The sequence below is a fragment of the Melanerpes formicivorus genome, unplaced genomic scaffold (genome assembly GCF_026170545.1).
Source record: "Melanerpes formicivorus ecotype bairdi unplaced genomic scaffold, bMelFor1.0.p_v2 SCAF_57, whole genome shotgun sequence".
NCBI lineage: Eukaryota > Metazoa > Chordata > Aves > Piciformes > Picidae > Melanerpes > Melanerpes formicivorus.
Genome location: NW_027142409.1, coordinates 2124913 through 2152809, shown reverse-complemented (window position 1 = coordinate 2152809; position 27897 = coordinate 2124913). Strand labels below are relative to the sequence as shown.

General features: G+C 41.1%; 1 protein-coding gene across 2 annotated transcripts in view; it reads left to right on the top strand.

The window, feature by feature from the left end:
* Positions 1–12529: 12529 nt before the first annotated feature.
* Positions 12530–27897, top strand: part of APOB (apolipoprotein B) — a 42874-nt gene continuing 27506 nt past the window's right edge. For both annotated transcript variants that reach the window (XM_068161329.1, XM_068161330.1), the window contains exons 1-15: positions 12530–12652; positions 14262–14300; positions 16902–17017; positions 17744–17889; positions 18921–19074; positions 19233–19388; positions 20299–20423; positions 20599–20684; positions 21591–21810; positions 22949–23176; positions 23363–23480; positions 23604–23750; positions 25029–25240; positions 25566–25803; positions 26321–26497. In XM_068161329.1, coding sequence (XP_068017430.1) covers positions 12595–12652; positions 14262–14300; positions 16902–17017; positions 17744–17889; positions 18921–19074; positions 19233–19388; positions 20299–20423; positions 20599–20684; positions 21591–21810; positions 22949–23176; positions 23363–23480; positions 23604–23750; positions 25029–25240; positions 25566–25803; positions 26321–26497 — 2220 coding nt within the window. In that variant the 5' untranslated portion in view covers positions 12530–12594. The remainder of the gene's footprint in view (positions 12653–14261; positions 14301–16901; positions 17018–17743; positions 17890–18920; positions 19075–19232; positions 19389–20298; positions 20424–20598; positions 20685–21590; positions 21811–22948; positions 23177–23362; positions 23481–23603; positions 23751–25028; positions 25241–25565; positions 25804–26320; positions 26498–27897) is intronic.

The window sequence follows — 27897 nt, the reverse complement described above, 5'->3', positions numbered from 1 at the left end:
AGAACATGCCAGTGGTTCAGTGGAAGTTACTAGAACAGCAGCATGCAATTTTGCTATAGGAAATCCCTAGATTGTCATTGTAAAAGCAAGCAGATTATTTCTCAGTGTTACCGTTTTTGCAGATGCACTGAACATCTGTACCAGGAATGGTGTCGTTAGTACAAAAAGAGACAGTAGCAGATCAATGTTCCAGTGGTGAGCTTAGAAGGGAGCATCTGAATGGAAAGCATGGGTGTCGAGGGTTGAAGGGGAAGGCCGCAAAGCCTTCTTCCCCCCCCGTAAGTAAAGGGAAGAAAATTGAAAGGGAAAAAAAATGCAGCCAGATTAGCAAAGGGATTGTGCGCTATATTTACAAAGCAGTTTAGGAGACGCAGGGAAATATATACGGAATTTACAGTATTTACAATATATATACAGAAAATATACAATAAAGCGACACAGAAATGAGATTCCCTCCTCTGCTGAGGAGGGTTCCCCACCCCTGTACCCCCCTTCTCTCCCCTTTTCCCCAGAGAGGGTTAGAAAGAGAGAAAAAGGAATAATTGTTAATTAAAAGCAGTTAGTCAGGCCTTGCGGTTATCAGTTCCAAGGTCAGTCTGGCTGAAAGCCCAGAAGCTGCAAGCTGCGAAGGGGGAGAAACAAGTGCAGGACTGCCCACAAGTCTCTGCTGTACTCCAAGTTCAAAGGTGCTTTCTCCCAATCTACCAATGAAATTAGTTTAGACCTGTCTTTCGTTTATAAACATTCAGCCACAATGTCCCCTTTCTTAAAGGGACAGCCTCAAATGGTCACAATGGCTGAATAAGAAATTGGGAAGAAACAACAACAACAACAAAACTGGGAAACATGCTGGGTTAGAAATACATCAAGTACTTCACCATGTTATCTTGTTGGTGAGAGAATGTTCGCAGTATGTTTTCATAGTATATAGTATCATAGTATCATTCAGGGTTGGAAGGGACCACAAGGATCATCTAGTTCCAACCCCCCTGCCATGGGCAGGGACACCCCACACTAGATCAGGCTGGCCAGAGCCCCATCCAGCCTGGTCTTAAATACCTCCAGGGATGGGGCCTCGACCACCTCCCTGGACAACCCATTCCAGGGTTTCACCACTCTCATGGTGAAGAACCTCCTCCTCACATCTAGCCTGAATCTCCCCACCTCCAGCTTCATTCCATTCCCCCTAGTCCTATCACTACCTGAGATCCTGAGAAGTCCCTCCCCAGCCTTCCTGTAGGCCCCCTTCAGATACTGGAAGGCCACAATTAGGTCACCTTGGAGCCTTCTCTTCTGCAGACTGAACAGCCACAACTCCTTCAGTCTGTCCTCATAGGAGAGGTGCTCCAGCCCTCTGATCATCCTCGTGGCCCTTCTCTGGACACGTTCCAGTGCCTCCATATCCCTCTTGGAATAGGGGCTCCAGAACTGGACACAGTACTCCAGGTGGGGTCTCACCAGGGCTGAGTAGAGGGGGAGGATCACCTCCCTCGACCTGCTAGCCACACTTCTCCTGATGCAGCCCAGGATCTGATTGGCTTTGCGGGCTGCAAGTGCACACTGAGAGCTCATGTTGAGCTTCTTGTCCACCAGCACCCCCAAGTCTCTCTCCTCAGGGCTGCTTTCCAGCCAGTCACTGCCCAGCCTGTATTTGTGCCTGGGATTGCCTCGACCCAGATGCAGGACCCTGCACTTGCTCTTATTGAACTTCATGAGGTTGGCTTGTGCCCGCTCTTGGCAGAATTCAAAACTGAATTTAGAAATCTCAGCCTACCCCAGTTCAAAAGCACATTTCTTTGCCTAGGGATAAACAAAATGAAGAAACTGGAGCGATTTAGAACTTGAGACTGTGAATGAATGGTTCAGCAAAATCAGTACATTTTCGTGTTAGTGCAAAAAGAAGACAGATGATTTGTCCAGGAATAAACTCAAAAGAACTAAATAAATATGTAAAAAGGAAACATTTTCCACTACCTTCAAGGACAGAAGTTCTGGAGGAGATGGCTTATGCCAAATATTTTTCTACTCTTGATGCCTCAGCAGGCATCTGGCAGTGATTCTCAGACAAACAAAGTGTATATTTATGCACCTCCAACACCTCCTTTGGGAGACACCGTTTCCTCCAATTGCCATTGGGTTATAGTTAGCACCATAGGTGTTTCGCCAGAAAATACAACCACTTTTCTCTGATGAGGGACATGCTAAAACCTAAACAGGTGACACTGTGATATAGGAAACACAGCAGAAGACTAAGACCATTGTTTCCAAGGAGTTCCCAAAGAACCAAAAGTGCTGGGCCTCAACCTGAATAAGTAGTAATAAATATATATATATATATAATAAAAAAAATCATGTAGTGGGCATGTTTCTTAGCAAAGAAAAGAAGAAAAACAGCAGAAAAGAAGAAAAAGAAGGACGAGAAAGAGAAGGGACAGAGAGACGGAAGGGAAGGTGCACAAAGATTCTTAAAACTATAGGTAACTTAGCAGTTGGCATAATTGCTTCCATAAACTGTATTGTTGTCTTGCAAAGACATTGACTGAAATTTAGATTAAAAATCTAATAAAGTATATAATTAAATTAATTAAAGAGGGCCTTACCCTGAGACAATGAAGTAACAAGCGCAAGATAAGATTTCTAATGGATGATTCTAGTGAAGCTATTACCACATCCCTCTCTTAACAGTACTGTCAAAACATTTGACCAGTCGCCAGTAGTAGAAAAAAAATTCTCATTATGATCAAGCAGAATAAAAGACCATGGTCCATAATATAGAGTGTAATGTTTAAAGTATAATATACTGTGTAATTTAAACATTTTATCTAGATATGTGATTAAGAAGGAGTTCAGGGCCCTTGGACAATTGATTGATGGGGCAGGAGCTCAAGTGGTGTTCTACTCAGTTCCCTCAGTGGCAGGGGTGTACACTGAGAGGAATGGGAGAACCCACACCATCAACAATTGGCTCAGGGGATGGTGCCAGAGGCAGAACTTTGGGTTCTATGACCATGGGACAACTCTCACTGCACCTAACCTGCTGGGTCCTGATGGGGTGCATCTATCTAGAAGGGGTAAGAGAGTCCTGGCACTGGAGTTGGCAGGGCTCATTAGGAGGGCTTTAAACTAGGTCTGAAGGGGGTGGGTGAGGCAATCAGTCCCTCTGCAGAGGTAAGAGTAGGGCACAAGGTAGGGTCAGCTGAGAAGTCAGGAACCCAGCTGCGATGCATGTACACCAATGCACGCAGCCTGGGCAACAAGCAAGAGGAGTTGGAGGTCCTAATCCATCAGGGCGACTATGATGTAGTCGCCATCTCAGAAACTTGGTGGGACAGCACCCATGATTGGAGTGCTACAATGGGGGGTTACAGGCTCTTTAGGAGAGACAGGCGAGGGAGAAGAGGAGGAGGGGTGGCTCTGTATATTAGAGAGTCACTCTCTGCCACACAACTTGAGGTGGAAGATGAGGTAGTTGAGAGCCTGTGGGTTAAAATCAGAGGACAGCCTAACAAATCTGACATCCTGGTTGGAATCTGTTACAGACCACCCAACCAGGATGAGGAGGCTGATGAGTTGTTCTACAATCAACTGGAGGCTGTCTCAAGATCATCAGATCTTGTCCTTGTTGGTGACTTCAACCTCCCAGATATCTGCTGGGAACTTAATTCAGCAGGGAGGAGGCAGTCCAGAAGATTCCTGGAGCAAATGGAGGACTGCTTCCTGACACAGCTGTTAAGAGAGCCTACCAGGGGACAGGCTCTGCTTGACCTGCTGTTCTGCAATAGGGAAGGGCTGGTGGGAGATGTGATCGTGGGAGGCTGCCTAGGGTGCAGTGACCACGAGATAGTGAAGTTTTCAATATGCAGGGAGATAGGGAGGAGCACCAACAGAACCTTCACCTTGGACTTCCGAAGGGCGAACTTCAGCCTATTTAAGAAACTTATTTGTAAAGTCCCCTGGGTACCAGCCCTCATGAACAAAGGGGTTCAGGAGGGTTGGACCTACTTCAAACAGGAGCTCTTGAAGGCACGGGAATTGGTGGTCCCCATGTGCCGGAAGGCAAGCTGGCAGGGAAGGCGACCGACTTGGATGAGCAAGCAGCTCCTGGAGGATTTAAGGGGGAAAAAAAGGCTGTATCACCTTTGGAAGGAGGGGAAGGCTTCTCGAGGAATGTTCAAAGAAGCTGTTAGATTATGTAGGAAAAAAATTAGAGAGGCAAAGGCCCAGCTGGAACTTAAGCTGGCCACCTCAGTCAAAGGCAATAAAAAGCATTTTTATAAATATATTAACAATAAGAAGAAGGGCAGGAAGAACCTGCACTCCCTATTGGACCTGGAGGGGAACACGGTGACTGAAGACGAGGAGAAAGCTGAGGTCCTGAACACCTTCTTTGCCTTAATTTTTAACAGCAAGGCAGGAGTTCAGGACGAGTGGCCTCCTGCGCTGGGCGATGGGGTTGGGGAGCAGTGTAATGCCCTGGAAATCTATGAGGAATTAGTTCGGGACGTGCTGAGCCACTTGGATATTCACAAGTCCATGGGACCGGATGGGATCCATCCTAGGGTGCTGAGAGAGCTGGCAGATGTGCTAGCTAGGCCACTCTCCCTCATTTTCCTCCAGTCCTGGCTCACCGGTGAGGTCCCAGATGACTGGAAACTGGCCAACGTGGTCCCCATCCACAAGAAGGGTCGGATGGAGGAACCTGGAAACTACAGGCCGGTCAGCCCGACCTCAGTGCCAGGGAAAGTGATGGAGCAGATTATCCTGGCGGCAATAACTGCGCACCTGAAGGATGGCCAAGGGCTCAGGTCCAGCCAACATGGATTTAGGAAGCGCAGATCCTACCTCTCTAACCTGATCTCTTTCTATGATCAGGTGACCCGTCTGGTGGATGTGGGGAGGCCTGTGGATGTGGTCTACCTGGACTTCAGCAAGGCCTTTGACACCGTCCCCCACAGCAAACTGCTGACTAAGCTGTCAGCCCGTGGATTGGACCATTACACTCTGTGCTGGGTTAGGAACTGGCTGGAGGGCCGCGCCCAGAGAGTGGTAGCGAACGGTGCCACATCCAGCTGGTGGCCAGTCACTGGTGGTGTCCCCCAGGGATCAGTGCTGGGCCCTGTCCTCTTCAACATATTCATCGATGATCTGGATGAAGGGGTAGAGTCAGTCATCAGCAAGTTTGCAGATGACACAAAGTTAGGGGCAGATGTTAGTCAGTTAGAGGGTAGAAAGGCTCTGCAGAGGGACCTCGACCGACTGGACAGATGGGCAGAGTCCAATGGGATGGCATTCAACAAGTCCAAGTGCCGGGTGCTGCACTTTGGCTACAGCAATCCCATGCAGAGCTATAGGCTGGGGTCGGAGTGGCTGGAGAGCTCCCAAACAGAGAGGGACCTGGGTGTGCTGATCGACAGCCACCTGAATATGAGCCAGCGGTGTGCCCAGGTGGCCAGGAGGGCCAATAGCATCCTGGCCTGCATTAGGAATAGTGTGGCCAGCAGGAGCAGGGAGGTCATAGTGCCCCTGTACTCTGCTTTGGTTAGGCCGCACCTTGAGTACTGTGTCCAGTTCTGGGGCCCTCAGTTTAAGAAGGACATCGAAACACTTGAGCGTGTCCAGAGAAGGGCGACAAGGCTGGTGAGAGGCCTTGAACACAAGCCCTATGAGGAGAGGCTGAGGGAGCTGGGATTGTTTAGCCTGGAGAAGAGGAGGCTCAGGGGTGACCTCATTGCCCTCTACAACTACCTGAAAGGTGGTTGTAGCTAGGAAGGGGTTGGCCTCTTCTCCCGGGCAACCAGCACCAGAACAAGGGGACACAGTCTCAAGCTGCGCCAGGGGAGGTTTAGACTCGAGGTGAGGAGAAAGTTCTTCACCGAGCGAGTCATTTGGCATTGGAACGGGCTGCCCAGGGAGGTGGTTGAGTCATCGACCCTGGAGGCGTTCAAGGGGAGATTGGACGTGGCACTTGGTGCCATGGTCTAGTCATGGGGTCTGTGTTGATAGGTTGGACTCGATGATCCTCGAGGTCCTTTCCAACCTAAGTGATACTGTGATACTGTGATACTGTGATGTGCATGCAAGTATGCATGTGTGTGTGTGTATATATATAAAAAGTATAAAATATCCAATTAATAGTTAATGGATTTTTAATATTTGTATTACTATTACGAAAGCCATTGTTGGCATTGCCTGAACAGGCATGGCAAAAAAAATCCCTCACTGGAAAGCACAAGTGTAGGAAGGAGGGGATCCATTTTCAAACAAGTAATTTGATAACAGCTTCCTCTGTGTAGCTGTGGAAAAAAGTGTAGTGAAATAAAGTCTAAAGATAAAATTTGATAAATTAAATTGTTCTTTCCAGATTCAAATCCAGACTCTGAATGTCAGAAGAAATCCTATGGCTAAGACTTTACAAAAAATAGTGTTAAAGCACAGTATGGCTAAGAAATAATTTTGAAGCCTAAATCTCATCAGTTTAATAGTTCTCAGTTAGAGTTCAAGTGTTAGATGGGTTTGATGTTTGATGGATTTCATATGACAATCCCTAAATATAACAGAAATTCTACAAAGATGCACACATCTCTCTCCATCATTTTTGAAAAGTCATGGAGAACAGGAGAGGTGCCTGATGACTGGATGAAAGGAAATGTCACTCTAGTCTTCAAAAAAGGCAAGAAGGAGGACCCAGGTAACTACAGAACAGTCAGCCTCATTTCCATCCCTGGAAAAACAATAGAGCAGCTCATTCTGGAGGTCACCTCTAACCACATGGAAGACAAGAAGGTTATCAGGAGTAGCCAACATGGATTTACTGAGGGGAAATCCTGCCTGACAATCTGATAGCCTGATCCTCGAGGTCCTTTCCAACCTAAGTGATACTGTGATACTGTGATACTGTGATATGAAGCTATGACCAAATGGGTAGATAAGGGAAGAGCAGTGGATGTCATATACCTTCAGTAAAACTTTTGATACTGTCTCCCATAGTATCCTCATAGAAAAGCTCAAGAAATGCAGCATAGATGGCTGGTCTGTGAGATGGATTGCAAACTGGCTCTACAACAGAGTTTAAATGGTTGTCATCTGTGGCACAGAGTCAGCTTGAAGGCCTGTGGTCAGTGGTGTTCCCCAGGAATCAGTATTAGGTCCAGCTTTGTTCAATATCTTTATCAACAATCTGGATGAGAGGATTGAGACTACCCTCAACAAATTCGCTGATGATAAAAAACTGGGGGTAGGTGGGTGGCTGACACTGTCAGGCTGTGCTGCTATCCAATGTGACCTGGACAGGCTGGAGATCTGGGTGCAGGCAAACCTCATGAAGCTCAATAAGGACAAGTGCAGGGTCCTGCACCTGGGGAGGAATAATACCATGCACCAGTATACATTAGGGGCTGCCCTGCTGGAAAGCAGCTCCATGGAGAAAGACCTTAGAGTGCTGGTGGACAGCGGTTTCTCCATGAAGACTGAGAGGGAATCTCATCAATGTGTATAAATACCTGAGGGGCGTTGTCCTGGTTTGAGGCCAGGCAGATCCTCTCTTGCCCCTGAAAGGGGCAAAAGAGTGACACTCACACAAATGGATTGTAAAAGTGATGGGAATTTTAAATAGAAAGCAGTAAATGTTTTACAGAAGCTACAAAACATAGTGGCAAAAGAATCCCAAAGCGTACAGAGTGCCCTATAGCACACCCAAAGGTCTCCCAACACTTCCCTTTTCCCCACCTGAGGGTATACCCAAAGCCCCAAGGGCTCTTTCTTCCCACACCACCCCCACTGCTAGGCTAGTCTCAGGCTGGCCAGGTCTGAGACTGCCCCCTCCCACCCCCCTTTCTCCTCCTGGCATTAGGCCCAGAAAGGCCTAAGAGACCTTGAGATATCTCCCCCACCATTAACCAACAGGGAGCATCTCCCACGGGAGCAGAGAGGGAAGAGGAAGAGAATGACTTTGCAGATGGATTTATAGGGTGCAGGATATTATGGGTATGAAATACGCTATTTCCTGAGTCCACCTTATTGGGTTGGCACTACTGGCTCAGAAGAATAGTGAAGAGGTGATTTGGAACAGTCAGCATGGCTTCGCCACAGGCAAATCCCGCCTGAACAACCTGGTGGCCTTCTATGAGCAGGTGACAAAATTAATAGATGAGGGGCGAGCAACTGATGTCATTTACCTGGACCTGAGCAACGCCTTCGACACTGTCCCGCACCACATCCTGGTCTCCAAACTGGTGACACATGGGTTTGATGGGTGGACCACTAGATGGATAAGGAACTGGCTTGATGGCCGCACCCAAAGAGTGGCTGTCAATGGCTCCATGTCCCAGTGGAGGCCAGTGACAAGTGGAGTCCCTCAGGGATCAGTCCTGGGACCTGTCTTGTTCAACATCTTTGTGGGGGACATGGACAGTGGCATTTGAGTGCACCCTCAGCAAGTTTGCTGATGACACCAAGCTGTGTGGTGCAGCAGACACGCTGGAGGGAAGGGAGGCCATCCAGAGGGACCTTGACAGGCTGGAGAGGTGGGCACAAGCCAACCTCATGAAGTTCAATAAGAGCAAGTGCAGGGTCCTGCATCTGGGTCGAGGCAATCCCAGGCACAAATCCAGGCTGGGCAGTGACTGGCTGGAAAGCAGCCCTGAGGAGAGAGACTTGGGGGTGCTGGTGGACAAAAAGCTCAACATGAGCTCTCAGCGTGCACTTGCAGCTCGCAAAGCCAATCAGATCCTGGGCTGCATCAGGAGAAGTGTGGCCAGCAGGTTGAGGGAAATGATCCTCCCCCTCTACTCAGCCCTGGTGAGACCCCACCTGGAGTACTGTGTCCAGTTCTGGAGCCTCTATTCCAAGAGGGATATGGACGTACTGGAACGTGTCCAGAGAAGGGCCACGAGGATGATCAGAGGGCTGGAGCACCCCTCCTATGAGGACAGACTGAAGGAGTTGGGGCTGTTCAGTCTGCAGAAGAGAAGGCTCCAAGGTGACCTAATTGTGGCCTTCCAGTATCTGAAGGGGGCCTACAGGAAGGCTGGGGAGGGACTTCTCAGGATCTCAGGTAGTGATAGGACTAGGGGGAATGGAATGAAGCTGGAGGTGGGGAGATTCAGGCTGGATGTGAGGAGGAGATTCTTCACCATGAGAGTGGTGATGCCCTGGAATGGGTTGTCCAGGGAGGTGGTTGGGGCCCCATCCCTGGAGGTGTTTAAGAGCAGGCTGGATGAGGCTCTGGCCAGCCTGATCTAGTGTGGGGTGTCCCTGCCCATGGCAGGGGGGTTGGAACTAGATGATCCTTGTGGTCCCTTCCAACCCTGAATGATACTATGATACTATGACACTGGACACCGGAGGTGTAGCTTATGTGTCAGGAACAGGAGGCACCCAGCCTAAACTGCCACAGGCATGTGTCAGGTGGAGGGGGCCAATCTCTTTTTGCTGGTACACAGTAATAAGACAAGAAACAACGGATGCAAGCTTGAACATAAAAGATTTCACCTCAACATAAGGAGAAACTTCTTTACAGTGAGGGTGACGGAGCACTGGAACAGGCTGCCCAAAGAGGTCATGGAGTCTCCTTCTCTGGAGTCTTTCAAATCCCACCTGGGTGCATTCCTGTGCAGTCTACCCTAAGTTATCTTACTTTGGCCGGGGGGGGTGGACTTGATGATCTCTTGAGGTCCCTTCCAACCTCTAATGTACTGTGGTACTGTGATACTGTGACATTTACACAGAAAAGAAAGGGATCACTGAATGTACCTCTGTGGTACTGTTAAGGCCATAAAGACATGCCATAAGTAGCATAAATATAGGACACTATAGCCTGTGTTTACTTTTCCCTGCTGAGTCCCAGCTGTATTCTAGCATTCATTTACTGACTCAATTTCCCTAGCCTTTATAGATTCTACAGGTGACTGTGACCTTCAAATCCATTTTTCCATAGTTTCGTGTGTATGAAGTTTCACGGCTTACAAGTGACAGTTTCAGCAGTTTGAAAGTAAGCAATACCTGTGCTCAGTCCTGAGCCCTGCTCCCTGCTATGTGTATTATGTTTGTGTTTAATCCACATGTACAATACATACATAGCTGAAGCTAGGACATAGTACTTTCACGTACATGTCCCAACATGCACAGAAGCTGTTTTTATTTTTACTTCTTCAATTTTCTAGCTCTACAGACTTCAAACTGTGGCTACATAGTAGCCCAGGTTCATCAGAAAGACTGCTCACAACCAGAATTACATGTAGCCTTTTACATAGTACACATGCATAGGATCCAACCCTCATGATGGCAAAGCAGGAAACTTGGTCATCTACATCTCAAACAAGTGCTGTAGTTCCAAGGGAAGTGCAGCTGTTCCAGTCATTTGGAGTACAGTAACGCACCTAAGTACATAACTTCTTCATGTACATATGAGGAGACAGTAGCCTGTTAATACCACAGGTAGGCTAAAGTCCATGAAAGACAAAATATCCAGTGATCTTGTGTTCATCAATTGACAGGGCTCCACTGTACAAGGCCCAGAGTGTCCTGTTCTACTAAGGTCTGTTTTGAGTGTGGGGTTGGACTAGGTGACTTTAGATGACTAGATAAAATTGTATGTGGCATTTTGTGTCACCATGAAAAAAAATTATGCTTCTTGACTAGGTAATACAGCAATATAAACCTGTCATAGCAAAGTGATTCACCCATGTTACCTGCATGCTTATGAGACAAGCCATAACTTCTGTAATCTGTTTATGACCATATGATGTTATATTAACATAATCAATCAGCCTCAGCTTGTGCTCAAGTAAGCATCTGAAGGCAGTGAGGAGTAATAGGCAAAAGAGGGAAATAGACAACAACTCTCTGAATGCTGGGCACTCCAGAGCTCTATTTATATGCAGTAATAAAGTGAATAAATAAATACATTTTAAATAATAGTCAAAACCAGAATGAGAATAAATGCTAAGGGCAAAAATAAGATGTTTTTGTACAGTGCCTTTGGTAGAATCATATTACAAACTAAAATTATTGTTATGTACCACAACACATACTGAGGCAACTCAATACGCCTCAATAAAACCCTGTGTATCTTTTTGGAAGTAAAAGATGATAATCTCTTGGCTGTTCTATTGTGTATACGATTGGTATAAGTAAAGGACAGAAGCCAAAACAGAAAAAAACTAAGAAAAGCCTCCAATATTGCTGAATCCACAATAGAAATTTCTGCAAGAAATTTTTTAAATGGCAGGCTCTGGTTAATGCCATGAGACAAAATTCTAATTACAAGGAAAATGTCTCCCTTATTGGAATGTACACCCTACTGTGTGTCAATGCTTATCATTTAAAGATCCTGTCCAACTCAAATCATTCTATGATTCTGTGTTGTTGAACTGATGTTAGGATTTTCATAATCAGAGTGCATGTTGGAAAATGTAAGCCACTATGAAGACCAAGGAGAAAGAGTATGAATAAATGAGATTTTAACGATAACTACCATGGTAAAATTTCAAGGGAAACAAATTACTGCTTAGCTAAGCCAAATTTTTATTTCTGACTCAACAAAATAAGAGGAAATATTTTGATTTGGGCATATCAAAACATTTCCATTTGATCCTGTATTTAAAAGTTAAATTTACTGAACAAAATGTTCTTTGCTGCTGTAGTAGTGAGGTTTATTTATTGTAGTTAGCTCAGATCTATATAAGTAGAGAAATAATGCAAACTGCTGTAATTTCTTATTACATAAACCTGTTTTTTAAAAAAACTAATATATTAATAAAAACATTTTTGTTTAGTTCTGATAGATGTAAGTAAAGAATTCAAACTACCATAATTTCTCATTACATGAGCCTGTTTTGTGTTTTATTTTACCAATATGCATATTTGTAAAAACATTTTTGTTTGCTTGTATTCATTGAGATAAATTCTGTAATTTATTTTCATATTTTTGCTATTATTAGCAAGCAAAATAAATTTAATCTAAGAATAAGGAAAGAGAAGAATTATACAGAGCTTACTTTCAACATGGACATGACCTGATCTACCAAAATGTTGCAAGTAAATATAAAATTTCTTTTCAAATGGTATATGATATCTCAGACTTTCATTATCTGCCCTGTAAAAGGGAGATGTTTAAACTGCACAATACTCTAATTTTCTCAAGTACTAGTACTCTTAAGCCTCTCTATATCTGTACTGAAAGTGTTACTGCAGTGTTCATTTCTTCCAGCTATAATTTATGTAGTTTGATTGTTCATCTGTAGATATGGGAAATGCATTCCTTGTGTTGTCAGAGGTTGTAGCTGATGAATTTTTGTTTTAAAACTCCTTAAAACAAACAATGAACTAGAAGAGTGATTCTTCTCCAGTATATGCTCAATCTTTTGCCTTCTGGGACTCCCAGTAACTAAAGCAGGGCACAGGGGGGATCTGGGACTATCACCTTTGGACCTTTGGCAATTGCTCTGAGCTTTCTAAACTGTTGCCTCAGCTGCTTGCCACAGACTATATAAATGAAGGTCCAAATCAGAAGGCTCACTCTCCCTCTGAGGTGGTAGAGAAGAGGTGAAGAGGGGAGTGGAAAAGAAAGATCAGCAAGAGGGTTCAGGGCTCACGATGGGCCCTGTACAGCTCTTGCTGTTCTTGCTGTTGCTCAGCAGTGGTGTTCTCACACGTAAGTACTGCCTTTACATTAATACTTTTTGCTGCTTTATTTATGAAACTGTTAAAACAGTAATAATGTAACGATAACAGAACAATGGCTTATAGATTTAGAATGGATAAGTATGGCAAAGATACCATTTTCTCCCTTTCTAGGACTGCGCAGTCCTATGAGGATCACAATGCCAAAAAAGTCACAAATGTCACCTGATGTCTTTTGAATAGATTTAGTGTAATTTGCACTTCTAAGGAATTAATGTAATTCATGTTGGTCTAATAGTTTTTCTATAATGATGTTCCTTTTAAGCCCCCATGGAGATATGGCTTGGAGATATGGCAAATGCAAAGACAGAGAGCAATAAAGCAAAATATATCTGGCAAGCAATACTGGCATTTGAAATACAATTTTTTGCTGAAGGAACATAGTCATTACTAGTAGTAATTTAAGAATTAGGCCAGTAGAAGCTTTTTTTTCCTAAGATTAGAAAAGACAACCTAGATCACTATGGTGCTGTGGACTATGAGATATCCAAGAAGTTTTTTTTTTAATACAACACAGTAGTGTTATTTAAGACTTAAGGAACTTTAAGGAGGAAAGTTAGTCTGGGCCAGTTATGCAGGTCTGGTTTTAAATTCATTATACATACATTTTTGTTGAACTACTATTCTGTTGTTAACTGAGGTTTTATAATTTTAAAGGATGGACTAGTTTCTAATGGTTGTTAATAATAATATTATTATTACTATTGTAATAGCAATGGTGTCAGTGTTGTCATTACTGTTACTGGAAGTAATGTTACACTCCATTTCTATAGAGTGGCTTACATTAGAATTCCCAGAGTGAGAACCTGGCAAGTGTGTAGAAAATACTGTGAAAAGTGATGCAATTCATGTGTGATATCCCAAAAAATGCCATAGCATCACATGAATGCAACAAATTTACTAGATTTTATTTAATTTGATTTTAAATTGAGTTATATGGGACATACTTAAGACAGATAGGTGCAAAGTATTCTTAAATTGAATAGGCTTCCAAAATGTGTCCTTTTCCTCCAGAGAATGAGCTCTCAGTATTCAAAAAAAAAATCAGTAGCAGAGAATTGTAGTATAAATCATCATAGCTGTAATTTTTTAAATGTACAAAAAGGAAAACATAGCCATTCATCCATTATGCAGTATTTTTGTGTGCTCAAATACTTTAAAATTTTAAAATAAACCATGTTATATGGTACATTTAATGTGTCTACCTCTACATTTTGTGCCCATCATTTATAAACTTTCCACTTCATATAACATGTTTTTTTAAAAATACTTTTGACCTAAAAGCTGATCCTTCTCAATTTAAATCAAAATAATTTCATTCCATCAATTAAAGATCCTATTCTGAAGTCTTAGTTCACAATAACAAGGCATCTACTGTAATTCCCTTATATTTGACTCTGTACTGTCAATGTTAATAGTAGCTTTGTTATTTGCATCAGTGTGCCAAACTACATCAAAAGTTTGTTTAGATTTTAAAATTGTACAATAAATGTAGTATTTCCATGTAAATTTCCATTACCCTTGTTTTATAGCTTTAAAGTGCTTTTCCAGCTTATAATTCTTGTTTTTATTCTTTACAGAGGAAGAAGTGCCTGAAAATGGAAATCCAGAATGTTCAAGTAATTTCTTGCCTCTGCTTTGTTACCTTGTTTTTCCTGCATTAGCTGAATGTATCTTTCAAAGCTTGATCTTTCCTGTAAATCCTCAGAAAAAAACTGAAGCAAAAGTGATGGCAATATTCTGAAGTCTTTCATTACATTTATTTTAGGTATTTAATTATCCATAAAGTTTGGCTCAAATAGTTTCAGAAGTCTCTTGAGACTGAAGAAGCTCAGATTGGGTTTCTAAACTTCTAAAAAGCTCCCATTAAAAAACTACTTTCAATCATTTTGTTGTTTTCTTAATCAACAGGTGCCATATGCAAACTCCTTAATCTAGAAATCTCCATTTATCAGATGTAAGGCTTTAGCAGTGAGGTTATTCACATCACACTTTATCATGGGCTGAATCTCACTTATCACAGTGGCTGCTAAACCCACAGAATTGCACTTGAATATCTAACTAAATACCTGAAGAATAAATCATCAACTCCTTCAGCAAGGACAGCAATTTCTATAAACAAGTCAAGACTCAGGAAGTGCTGACTTCATGCCCTATCTTTATAATGAACTCTGACTGGCCCTGACTTCTTGGTTAGATACATAATGTTCCACAATTGGGTCAAAGTACCAAGCCAGTTGTTTTCTTGTTTGTCTTCAGGGTTTTTTAATCCCATTTTTCTTGCTTTAGCACCATCTCCAGGCAATTTGGTTTATTTCAGCTGTCTGAAACAACTTCTGGGATTCGATGCCAGTTTCTTGAATATTTTTGATACAATAATTTTTTGGTATTTGCATTTCTAATCATACCATTCCTTTTCCATTTATTTCTGCTTAAAATCAGGAAATTAAGCAATAATTAGCCTTTTCTCTTTAGCACAGTAGATACTGGCTTTGTGAAAACTTATGAGAATGTACAGTTAAGCAATGTTATAGCCAATAGTCATGGGGGTAGTCTTGATTATTTTTTTAGAAGTAAATTTTAATTAAGATTAATTAGATCATTTAATTCAGTTTTCAAATATTTATAAGATGCTGATTACTGTACAATAGGTAGTATTAATTTTATTCACTCTATTTAGCAATTATGTGACAGTAATCTCAGTTAAACACTATTAAAGTATGTAAAGCTCATAAAAGCAATAAAAATGAGCCAAGTGATAAAAGTGAGAAATTTGAGTTTTATAGTACTATTCTGTTCTCCTCTCTAAATATGCAATTTTGTGACATACAGGAAGAGATAATATTTCCATTAGCCTCTGACATGACAAATATTTCATAAGAGGAAGAATAAGATACCTTCATGGCAAGTGTAGGCAGGCAAAATCATATAGATTTGATGGTGGGCATGTGGGATCACACCAAGATTACTTTACCTTATTTTTTCCTGTAAAAACATTCAGACAGTCACAAATAGCCACAGAGAAGTAATTTAGAATTTGCTTTTCATTCAGCATCAGAACAGTGAGTTGCTCAGTCTACACAGAGGGAACAGTAACTTCTGGTTCAGACAGAACTAAACTGCTCTAACATAGTCACTTAAAATGCCTGATCATCATTATTTAGTTTAAAATTATGCTTGTAGTTATAGTGGGAGTGGATTGTAATTCAGTACAGTGTTATGCATTCCAGACACCAAAAGAAGAGCTTGTATCCCAATGTTTGACACTGAGACAAATTTATTTTTCTTTCTCTATTACCATATTAATTCCTGCTTTTAGGGTTTAAAATTACAAATTTGTTTCCTCTGAAAGCAACAGGGCTAGATTAAACACAGGTGAAAATCACCACTTTGAGAAAGCCCCTTATGTTTTGGGGCTTCCTTTGATAAAAAGAGAAACACCTCTGTAAATGCTTCCTCCTGCTTTATTCTTGCTCATAACTTAGTGCTTTTAGCTTGCTCTGGATTTTCTTCTTGTAACTAAAGTTTCTCTTCATTAAAACAAATCTAGTAAAAATTGCTCATTTAATAAGTGAATTAAAGATCATGTTTTGGGAGACTCTGGGGCAGAGAGATACTCTGTAGATTCATCTGAAATGGTGTTGAGGAATGCTAGTTTTGGTGTTCTGTCTCTGTGTTTATTGCCTTTTAGTCCCAGTTATGTGACTTAGATCAAGCAATTGCTTAGATGTGAATTATGGTGGGGAAAACTGAGCTGAAATGACTAATTTCATTACCAGCTTGAAAACTACCATATGATTGGTTTAATTTAGCAGCAATAGGGTCATTCTAAAAACAGTTCCACATCTGAAATTTTCTCTCATTTTTTGTCATTACCTTTAATGGGGCATGACTTGAGGATCTTAAAGGTCTTTTCCAACCTAAAGAATTATATGATTCTATGATTTGAAGGCCAGATGGCATCATATTGTCAGAGCAGTGGACCTCAAAACTTGTGCTTCCCCCACACATTTTGTCTTACACTTCAGAAAGCATCCAGCTAACATGAAGGCATTACTTCTTCTGAAAGCTATTCTATAAAAGGAAATAGTGAGAGAGTCCTTATGCTTCCTTTATATGTGGCATTCATTTTGGTTACACAACACAAAGCATGTATTGTAAGCATCTACATATGCATATCTTACCCAAGTCATAAAAGCATTCTTGTTTTGCAATTGCAGAAGATGCAACCAGATTTAAACCCCTCAGAAAATATGTTTACTCATACGAAGCAGAAACATCAAACGGCATCACGGGAACAGCAGATTCCCAAAGTGGTTCAAAGATCAGTTGCAAGGTAGGGAAAGAGGAGTAAATACAACTGATTGGAGCTGTAAAGTGAATAACATGGGAGCTGGCAGCTGGGGACCATCCTTCAATCTTTTTTCCAAACTAAAACCATTCTTTTGCAAGGCATTGAAGACTAAGCCCTCCCTGTCCTAGATAGAAGGCACTGAGGATTGCAGAAGTCCTTCACACCACTGTGCCAGTGCACTTAAAACCCTGATCTGGCTGTACTTTTACATGAGGGAGGGGGGAAACTGGGTAGTTCAGTTTGAGTCTGCCAATGTCCATCAAATAACTCTGGAAGTTAAACTACACCAGCTCATTTATGGGATGAAAACCATGTGATAGCCTGTTGATAATCAAGCCAGGATCAGGGCCTGAAATGGATCAACTGGGAAAACTATTTTTTATTTGACACATACTGTTCTGACAGAGTTCAAACAGTGATCCATATCATAAATCAAGTTTTCATACATTTCTTCTAGTACTATAAATTTTCAGAACCTAAGGTGATTGTTTACTGTGTATATAGTATGCTCTGTACTATTAATCAAGCAAATACCTACATTCATATATTCTCCCTCAAGTTACCTTAAGCTACTTGGAGTATTTTGGAATCTTTCCCAACACCTGCTAGTAGGGTGATTCCAACACTTTCAAAACTATACCTAGATAATCCTGGATAATATGTGATAACAAAAAAAAAAGGATGAATACATCATATTTCTGTTTTCAGGTTGAACTGGAGGTTCCACAGCTGTGCCACTTCATCCTGAGGACAATGCATTGCTCCCTGAGGGAGACATTTGGTGTTGATACTGAAGGAAAGACCATTCTGAAAAAGTCAAAGGTCTCTGAGGACTTTGCAAATGCCATGTCCGAGTAAGCAATATCAATTATCATCAGTACTTGTACCCTTATTATAGAACATGATGCAGTGTTACAGTGCACCCTGACTATGTTTTCCCAAGCATAGAACACATTCCATCATTACATGGTAGATTTATAATCTGGTTCACAGAAAAATTCTCCCTGATATAGTTTAGGGCTAAACTTTTGCAGTTTTCAGTTGCTAGCTGAAAGGCTTTTTTTTTTTTCCCCCCATCCAGAATTTTCACCTGAAATCTTTTTGTCATTTATATCATCTACATCAGGGAACTGTTTGGTAGTCCCCTAAATGATTATTGCAAGTGGAATGTTTTCTTGTTAGCAAATTCTCCAATGGCAGCCATCTTAAGATAATTTTGCTTTGCTGATGCAGGACAAAGACTGTGCAATAGAAAGGAATTTGAGACCGAAGTCCAGATTTCCTATCCCAATCTTTAATGACCTATAAAAGTTATTTTTTCCTTACTTATCTGCTTTCATAACTTATTGCTACTCCTCCCTCCACCCAACTGCTCTCTGTTGCTTGTGAGTATGTTTTACTCATGCTTCAAGTTTCAGTGTCTCAGTACCCATTCTGTCTTGTTTTGCAAGTAATAGATCTCAAAACAACTTGAGACTGTTAAAATATGTTTTGCAGAAAATGAGCAGGGTTTTATTTAAACACTGCAACTAGTAGAGAATCCTTCTCATCATTGTGTAGCCTACTTCAGTAGTTAATAATTACCTCATTCTAAAAATGTAATTATCTCCTCTTTTGAATTTGTGCAATTCTGGTTTCCAGCCATTGCTCCTGGTATTTGCTTGTCTTTAGGTGACGTAGTCTGGTGATATCAGAATGTCCTTGGTTAGAGTTTTTCTGCTTTAAGGGTAATGCTTTCTAATATCAACAACATTGAGTAGTGAATAATGATAGTCCAAGATAAGCATTATGCTTTATCTATAGCCCAACAGTTTATTGAAAACATGTTTTTCACTAGGTGACTTTAATGTAATTTCATACTAATGTTGGGATTTTTTTGGGACAGGCATGAGCTAAAATTCAGCATTCAGGATGCAACAAATGTCAAGCTGTATCCAGATGAGGATGAACCTCTGAATGTACTAAATCTCAAGAGAGGGATCATCTCAGCTCTGCTTGTGCCAGCAGAAACAGTAGAAGATGTAAAAACACTTTCAATGGTAGGTGTTTTGAATGCACTCACTTTGTTCTTTAAGAAATGGAAGAAAGCTCACCTAGCAGAGTTTTCAGAAGACCTCAACATTCAGATGAGAAAGGATGCCTAGGTCAGAAAATGTCTAATAGCATGAACAGACACTGATTTCTTTCTTCTTTGCAGAATACTGTATATGGAAAGTGTGACAGTGAAGTTGAATTCAAATCTAGAAAAAGAAATGTTGCAGAAGATATTTCAATTAACAGAGACCTGAAAGCCTGTGACAACTTCAGTCCCATCAGAAATTATGTCAGCCCTATTGCCATTGCAAAGGGACTAGTAAGTATACCAATAAACAGTATGTAACATTCTTCTCTATATCACTTTAAACGATAAACAACTACTAGAAGAACTATTTTTCTCTCTTTACCTTCTGAAAGTTTAAATAGATTTTCTTACCCTTGAAATAGGTCAGACTATAACACTCAATAGAGAAAAAAAGATGCAGAGAAAGAAATTACCTTCTTTCATGTTCTTCTCGGTGTTTTTTAAAGGACAGCTTTTTATAGATGGATTTGGTAGTATTGATTGAACTCTAATCTATCCAATTATATGCAGATTTTAGTTTTGTGGATCTAACTTTTCAACATTCCAATTTCATGTTAAGTGTGTAGTCCACCAAACCACTGATGTGTCTATGGTGTGTGGGAGGAAAAGGCTTGCTTGCATGAATGGTGTTGATTTCTTCCTGATGTCATAGCCTCTGTGCTTGTGAATGTTTTCCCTCAAAACAAAAATAATAATTAGGATTTCATATCCCACTAAAAACATAGTTAATAATTTCTGCCACTTCTACAGCATGTTGCAAGAAATTTTAAAATGTATATAACAGTGAAATTAGGAAGAGCATCAGCTGTTGCAAGGTACTTGAACCACTGTAAAAGTTACAGACTTATTTCTATGAAGGAGTCCTTTGTTACATGCTAAAGGGGATCAGTCATGAAGTAACTACTAGGCCAAACACCTCAGAGAGGCCTGAGGGAAAATTTCAGTGGGATTTTTGTCTGTGAGGAGACATAAGACTAAAGATTGATACTGGCACAATTTTTTCTTTGTGTGAGAATGACTCCAGTTATGCATCAGTTTCCTATATGCTGTAGTTGTTAATACTACAGTAAAATGTGTCAGCCTTTAAAACTATGCTTATCTCTATACTATTCAGTAAAATGTCTGGCAAATTATTTTACAGAACTTCCCACTATCTACCCTTCTAAGGAGCACTCAATTCTGTCATTACAATATTGATGCAAAGAAAAGGCACATCAGAGATGCTGTCTGCAGTGAAAAACATCTGTTTCTGCCTTCCTCATACAAGTAGGTCTCTTACTATTTATCATTACCCATTATAAATATTAATTTTAAATGTATCACATTCAGCCCTGACTTCATCTCTAAATGTGCATAATTTTTTCTCAAGAAGGGATGAGTCATGATAAGACCCCTCAAAGTTACTAAGACTCAACTAAAGCACTGACTTTTTCTTTGCTAGAAATCGCTATGGTGTGATGACGGAGGTCAACCAGACACTGAAGCTTGAAGACACCCCAAAAATCAATAGCAAAAGTTTTGATGAAGGTATAGCTGCAAACCCCAATCATACAAATGCAGGGACAAAATATAAATACAGGCCAAATTAAAGAACAATTTGTATTTTTAAATCAATTTACTAGTTAAGGATGCAGTTGAGGAGACTATGACAATTCATAATTTTTAATGAAATTTGATCAATTTAGGCAGGAAAAAGGATGGAGCATAAAATGGGAAAGCCTGAACATTTTATTATGCAACTTTTAGCTTCAGCCACCAAGTCCATGATTATTATATATTTGGTTCTGGAACACACTTTCTTGACACTTTCTTTCAGGTAGTGATAGGACTAGGGGGAATGGAATGAAGCTGGAGGTGGGGAGATTCAGGCTGGATGTGAGGAGGAGGTTCTTCACCATGAGAGTGGTGAAACCCTGGAATGGGTTGTCCAGGGAGGTGGTCGAGGCCCCGTCCCTGGGGGTGTTTAAGAGCAGGCTGGATGAGGCTCTGTCCAGCCTGATCTAGTGTGGGGTGTCCCTGCCCATGGCAGGGGGGTTGGAACTAGATGATCCTTGTGGTCCCTTCCAACCCTGAATGAAACTATGAAACTATGAAACTATGAGACATGCAATTATTATTCCTAGTCATAGCATATTTCTCCTAAGATATATTTATTAAAAGTTGAAAGCACAAACTATGCTAGTACAAAAAGTGTTAGTTCAGGAATCATTTTCACAAAATTTTAGAAGAGTTTATGCAAATAGATATTATTCTGCTTTTTGGGAGAATTCAATTTAAATTCCACTCCATTATTTTTAGAAACTGTTACATTGTTTAAAGTTCAACAGTTATATGAAATCTGCAGAGTTAACACTGAACGTATGACAGAATATAAAAATTAGCTTAGCTCCTTGATAAATGCATAAAGAATGCATTTTTTTTTTTAATTGATAGATTCTCTGGAAGAAAAGGGACTTGCACTGGAATGTGCAGATACCAAATTCCCCAAGCAGGGGGATGCTGTTCTGAAAATCCTACAGGAACTGCAGAAACTTACAGCCTCCAACGACAACCAGCAGAGAGCAAGACTCTTTTACAGATTTGTTTCTGGACTTAGAAGTTTACATAACAGCACCCTTAGCCCTCTTGTACCAAAGATGATGGAAACTTCAAGGTATGTTATAACAGTTCATTGTGCAAATGTACCACATGCCAATGCCATAGAAAATCCATTCCAAAGTTGATTTACTGCATGTAGCTTTAAGTCAGAGGTTAATTAGATAAAAAGGGTGCTTTTCAAGAAGATAAGTGTCATCAGAATTATCTAGAGAGATAAGTAAGGAAGAGAGCAGAGACCTGTGGATTTCACATTTCTTCCATCAGAAATGCTCAGTTGTTAATTGGAACCAGAACATTAAATATACGAGAGCAGTACAAGAATTTCACAGAATCACAGAATCATTCAGGTTGGAAAAGACCTCCAGTATCATTGAGTCCAACTATTAACCCTACTATACAAAGTTTACCCCTTTAGACACATCCAGGGCTGGTGACTCAACCACCTCCCTGAGCAACCTATTCCAATATCTAATTTAAAAGTTCTAGCCTTCTATGAACAACTAATATTGTATTGATCATTCCTTCATCAAATCTTCTGAACTTACTGGAGAAGATGAACTATAAATTAGGTTATAATACAGCCCAATACAGGGCTTTTCTCCCTCCCAGGAGCATATGCCAGATGCAGTCCTGTGTATATTAGGATAGCAAAAAATCTTTCATGCAGTTTTGCTCAAGGGCAATGACTGTAATTTCAGACTCCTAAGTCTGACTTATAGCAAAGAACACAGTTTTGATGGTGAAAAATTTGGAGGCATGGAAGGATACAATTCTTTAGTCTGAGCCTGCTGTCCACTCACCTCCCTGACTTTTCTGTCCTGGTTGGACACGACTCAAATTACACATACTTTGTATCCTTATTCTGTAGAGGGACGAGAGCCTCAGTCTGGTTCAATATGTTGTATTATAATACTTACAATTGTGAGGAAGTCTGTTGTAGAGAAAAGATATATCTGTGTAGTGACAGTATGGTTAGTACTTTCTTGCTGTTCATAACTAACCATATTATCAGTATAACTTGTAAAACTAAGACGCTTCTTTTTGACAAGCAATTTTCTTCTAGTCATGCATAAGGATATGCCATTTATATTAAAACACCTTGATAAAACCTGTCAAATGTTTATTTCAAACATACAACATGCAGCAATAATTCCAAACAGGGAAATAATTAAATTCATCCCTTTTCCTTTCAGTTCCATCACAGTTCAGGGCCTTATTCAGTGTGGGACTCCAGAGTGCTATGGTGCAGTCCTTCAAATTCTAAGAACTAGAAATGTGAATCCACTTGTGGTAGACCTGATCACTTATACCCTGGGACTGCTGCCTTCTCCAACACCAAAAAGAATAAAGGAAATTCTTAACATGGCCCAGTATCAGCCAAGCAGAGCTTCTTTTTATGGCTTGAGTCATTCTGTTACTAAGTAAGTAATGATAGTGTGCAACTGTACAAAATAACCTCAAGATAACATTACAATGCTCAGAGTAAATCCTAAAAGTAGTCACTTTTTTGAAGATTTTTATAAATTTTCATTAATTTGTTCTTAGGGAATAAAAATTAAAAAGACATTTATTTTCTCCTTTTGTTTCTAATATATTTCTTTCTTTAGGTTCTACAATGAGAAGAGGATTGTGACAGAGGAAATAACAGATGTTGCAGACTTCATGATATCACTGCTTGGTGCTGATTGCTCTGGGGAAGATGAACTCACATACCTCACACTTGGGGTATCTTTATTTCCTTTTTTCCTTATGCAGACTGTTAGTTTAAATGGCAATGCATGTATTAGTCTACTTCTCTCGGTAGAAAGAAAAATGTTTATCATCTTTCTTTGTTTTTATTGCTGACAGGCTATTGGAAACATGGGTGCAGTAATGGAGAAAGCTAAACCCGAGCTGAAATCTTTTCTCAAGACATGTATCAGAAATGAAGCTGCATCGCTTTCAGTTCAGAAGGCAGCTATCCAGGCATTCAGGAAAATGACTGTTACTGAAGAGGTAAATTGGGGCACAAGAAGCAAACCTCTTCAGTTCACCTTCACTCTTCATAGAAATCATTGAATATGTAAAATCATTCCTCATTATCTCACATTTTTACTACCTCCCTTGTAGCTGTCTCCGGCATTTTTAGAACCCCTTTTCTTAGTTTAATTTCCATACACATATCTGAGGAGGTCTGAAGATTTCTGATTTAGTGGGTGTTGCTCCTTTGAGATGCAGTTGTTTTCTATAGGTAGTCTCAGTTTAAATGGAATATTCGGATCTCTTCCTGTTAGAATGTCTTAAAAAGGAATTTTACTAATTAAAGGGTGATTTTTTCAAATTATTCCAGATTTAAATGGATTTAATTCAGAAAAAAACAGGTCCCTATTTTATAGTGGCCTTTTGTTATCATTGTTATTAATATGACTGGTTAGGTTTGTGTTTATATTACAATGATATTAAAGCACCTCCCTCAGAATGAATGTCATTTTATAGAGCACTTCAACTTAGTATAGTAAAATAGTTTCAATGTCAACAAGTTTCTGCTCTAAGAGACATGCTCTTTTATTTCCTGACAAGGCTTAAAAAGTCCGGATCCTGAAACACATGGAGCTCACATCCTCAGATTCAATTGAATTTAAAACATTTATTTTTAAGAATTATTTTTCAAACTATAGTTTTACTTTTTCTACAGCAAAAATTAAGTTGAATTATCTTTTTTTCCCCAAGATCTGAGGGTTTCTCTGTAGACCAGAACACCCAACAATCAAAAATCAGTATTCCAAACAAGGAAGTAACCTGCCAAATATAGAAGTAAATCAGTTTCAATAAAGCCATAATTTCTACGCCTTTTTCTACAAAAATAAATTTTATCAAAATAGCTTCAATAAAATGTTTTAGATCAGTTATAGAAATAAGTTCTAGAAGCAGTTATGCAGTCCTGAAAAAAATTGCATCCTGAAAATCAGCTGTACCAGGAGAGTTTTAGGCTGGATGTTTGGAGGAAGTTCTTCACGGAAAGAGTGATTGGCCATTGGAATGGGCTGCCCAGGGAGGTGGTGGAGTCACCATCACTGGAGGTGTTTAGGAACAGTTTGGATGGGGTGCTTGGTGCCATGGTTTAGTTGATTAGATAGTGTTGGATGATAGGTTGGACTCAATGATCTCAAAGGTCTTTTCCAACCTGGTCTGGTCTGGTCTGGTCTGGTCTATTCTATTCTATTCTATTCTATTCTATTCTATTCTATTCTATTCTATTCTATTCTATTCTATTCTATTCTATTCTCTATTTAGGACCATTCAACATTTTTGAAAGTCTTCCAAGAAGGGGATGCACCTACAGACAAGCGTCTAGCAGCATATCTCATACTGATGAAAAATCCTTCCCCAAGTGAGCTTGCAAAGCTTTTGAGAGTCCTCACAAAGGAGCAGAATGAGCAAGTGAAAAGCTTTATTGCCTCACACATCTCCAACATTCTTAACTCTGAAGAAGTAGGCATTGAAGAGTAAGTAAACTTTAGTTACATACTGGCCTCATAGGAAGAACAAAGTTGTGACCATGATTGCAGGGGTAGTTATTCATCAGAACAATTTTTTCTTGCCATTTGTTTGCTTTTTTGTTTTCTTTGTTTGGCTTCGTCAGAGTAGTGACAGCTTACAGTGTTTCCCTTAAGAGTTATTTTTACCATTAAGATGTGCAGAGAGCTAGCCATTTATAATCACCTACGTTGTATGAATGTTTGCAAGCAACACAAGAAATCCCTTACCTTAGATGAAATGAGTTTCTGGAATTCATACTAATCATATATGAATTTCAATCCCCTTTCCTAGTCTAAAAAGCCGAGTTGAAGAAGCTCTGAAAGGAAACCAAGTTCCCACAGCCAAAGATTTCAGAAAATTCTCACAAAATTATCAGATTTCCAAAAGAGTTTCTGTACCTGGACTTGATCCCATCTCTGCCAAAGTAGAGGGCAATGTGGTATTTGATCCAAGCAGCTATGTTCCTAAAGAGACTATGCTAAAAACCACCCTGGATGTGTATGGATTTGGCCCAAGTGACATCTTTGAGGTACAATGATTATCAAAACCTTTTGCTTGTATTCATTTGTTTTCTTTCTCATTTCTGTTTTCTTATAACAACTTTCTCTGAATAATATATTGTTTTTACGAGCTTTGGGAGAAGTCTTAAGATCATTGTGCTTATTTACAAGGGGACTTTCGTTTGATCTCAATGGGCTTTAGAGCAAGCCCTTTGTTATGTGATGTCACTTGCCACTGACTGGATGGACAACCCTGTTGGAGTTATTAAAGGCCTCAGCCAGGATAAAATGAACCCATCTGTAACAAATTGACTTCATGCAAATGAATCATTACTGGCACAGTGAGGTACTCACAAAGAAATAGCCTGTATGTAGGGTTTTTTTGACCTCACCACAAAGATAAAATTACTTGTAAAACCTAGTGTTTTGTATCTTACCTTAAGAATAATAGACTTGTAGGATACATGTTGTTTGTTCCCCAAAAAGTCTGTTCCCCAAAGAAGTGGGGAAAATGTCTCAGTTATTGCATTGTCCTGTTCATTTTAGCTTGGCCTAGATGGAAAGGGGTTTGAACCAACACTGGAAGCTCTGTTTGGAGAGAAGGGATTTTTCCCAGATGCTGCAAGCAAGGCCCTGTACTGGGTTCATGGAAAAGTGCCGGAGCCAATTTCCAAGGTGTTGTTTGACTACTTTGGCTATTCCCTGGATGGCAAGCAGGATCAGGTACAGCTTGAAAACATTCTATGCACAACACAGCATTCCTATCTTTACACAATAATTACAGTACTCCTCCTTTCGTTGTTTATGAGCCTTCTCCTCTTCTGGTAAGCTAAACTAGAAATAATTAGAATAGAATAGAATAGAATAGAATAGAATAGAATAGAATAGAATAGAATAGAATAGAATAGACCAGGTTGGAAGAGACCTTCAAGATCATCACGTCCAACCTATCACCCAACACCACCCAATCAACTAACCCATGTAACCAAGCACCCTGTCAAGTCTCCTCCTGAACACCTCCAGTGACGGCGACTCCACCACCTCCCCAGGCAGCCCATTCCAATGGGCAATCACTCTCTCCGTGTAAAACTTCCTCCTGACCTCCAGCCTGAACTTCCCCTGGCGCAGCCTGAGACTGTGTCCTCTTGTTCTGGTGCTGGCTGCCTGGGAGAAGAGACCAACCTCTGCCTGTTTACAACCCCCCTTCAGGTAGTTGTAGAGAGCAATAAGGTCACCTCTGAGTCTCCTCCTCTCCAGGCTAAGCAGCCCCAGCTCCCTCAGTCTCTCCTCATAGGGCTTGTGTTCCAAGCCCCTCACTAACTTCGTTGCCCTTCTCTGGACTCGTTCCAGCAAGTCAACATCCTTCCTAAACTGAGGGGCCCAGAACTGGACACAGTACTCGAGGTGTGGCCTAACCAGTGCAGTGTACAGGGGCAGAATGACCTCCCTGCTCCTGCTGGCCACACTGTTCTTAATGCAGGCCAGGATGCCATTGGCCCTCTTGGCTGCCTGGGCACACTGCAGGCTCATGTTCAGCCTACCATCAACCAGCACCCCCAGGTCCCTCTCTGCCTGGCTGCTCTCCAGCCACTCTGACCCCAGCCTGTAGCACTGCATGGGGTTGTTGTGGCCAATGTGCAGAACCCGGCACTTGGATGCGTTAAATCTCATGCCGTTGGACTCTGCCCATCTGTCCAGCCTTTTGAGGTCTCTCTGCAAAGCCTCTCTACCCTCTAGCAGATCAACTCCTGCCCCCAGCTTGGTGTCATCAGCAAATTTACTGATGATAGACTCAATGCCCTCATCCAGATCATCAATAAAGATGTTAAAGAGCATGGGGCCCAGCACTGATCCCTGGGGGACTCCTCTACTGACTGGCTGCCAGCTGGATGTGACACCATTCACCACCACTCTCTGGGTTCGGCCATCCAGCCAGTTCCTAACCCAGCTCAGAGTGCTGCTGTCCAAGCCATGGGCTGACAGCTTGGCCAGGAGTTTGCTATGGGGGACGGTGTCAAAGGCCTTGCTGAGGTCCAGGTAGACTACATCCACAGGCCTCCCCACATCCACCAGGCGGGTCACCTGATCATAGAAGGAGATCAGGTTGGTCAGGCAGGACCTGC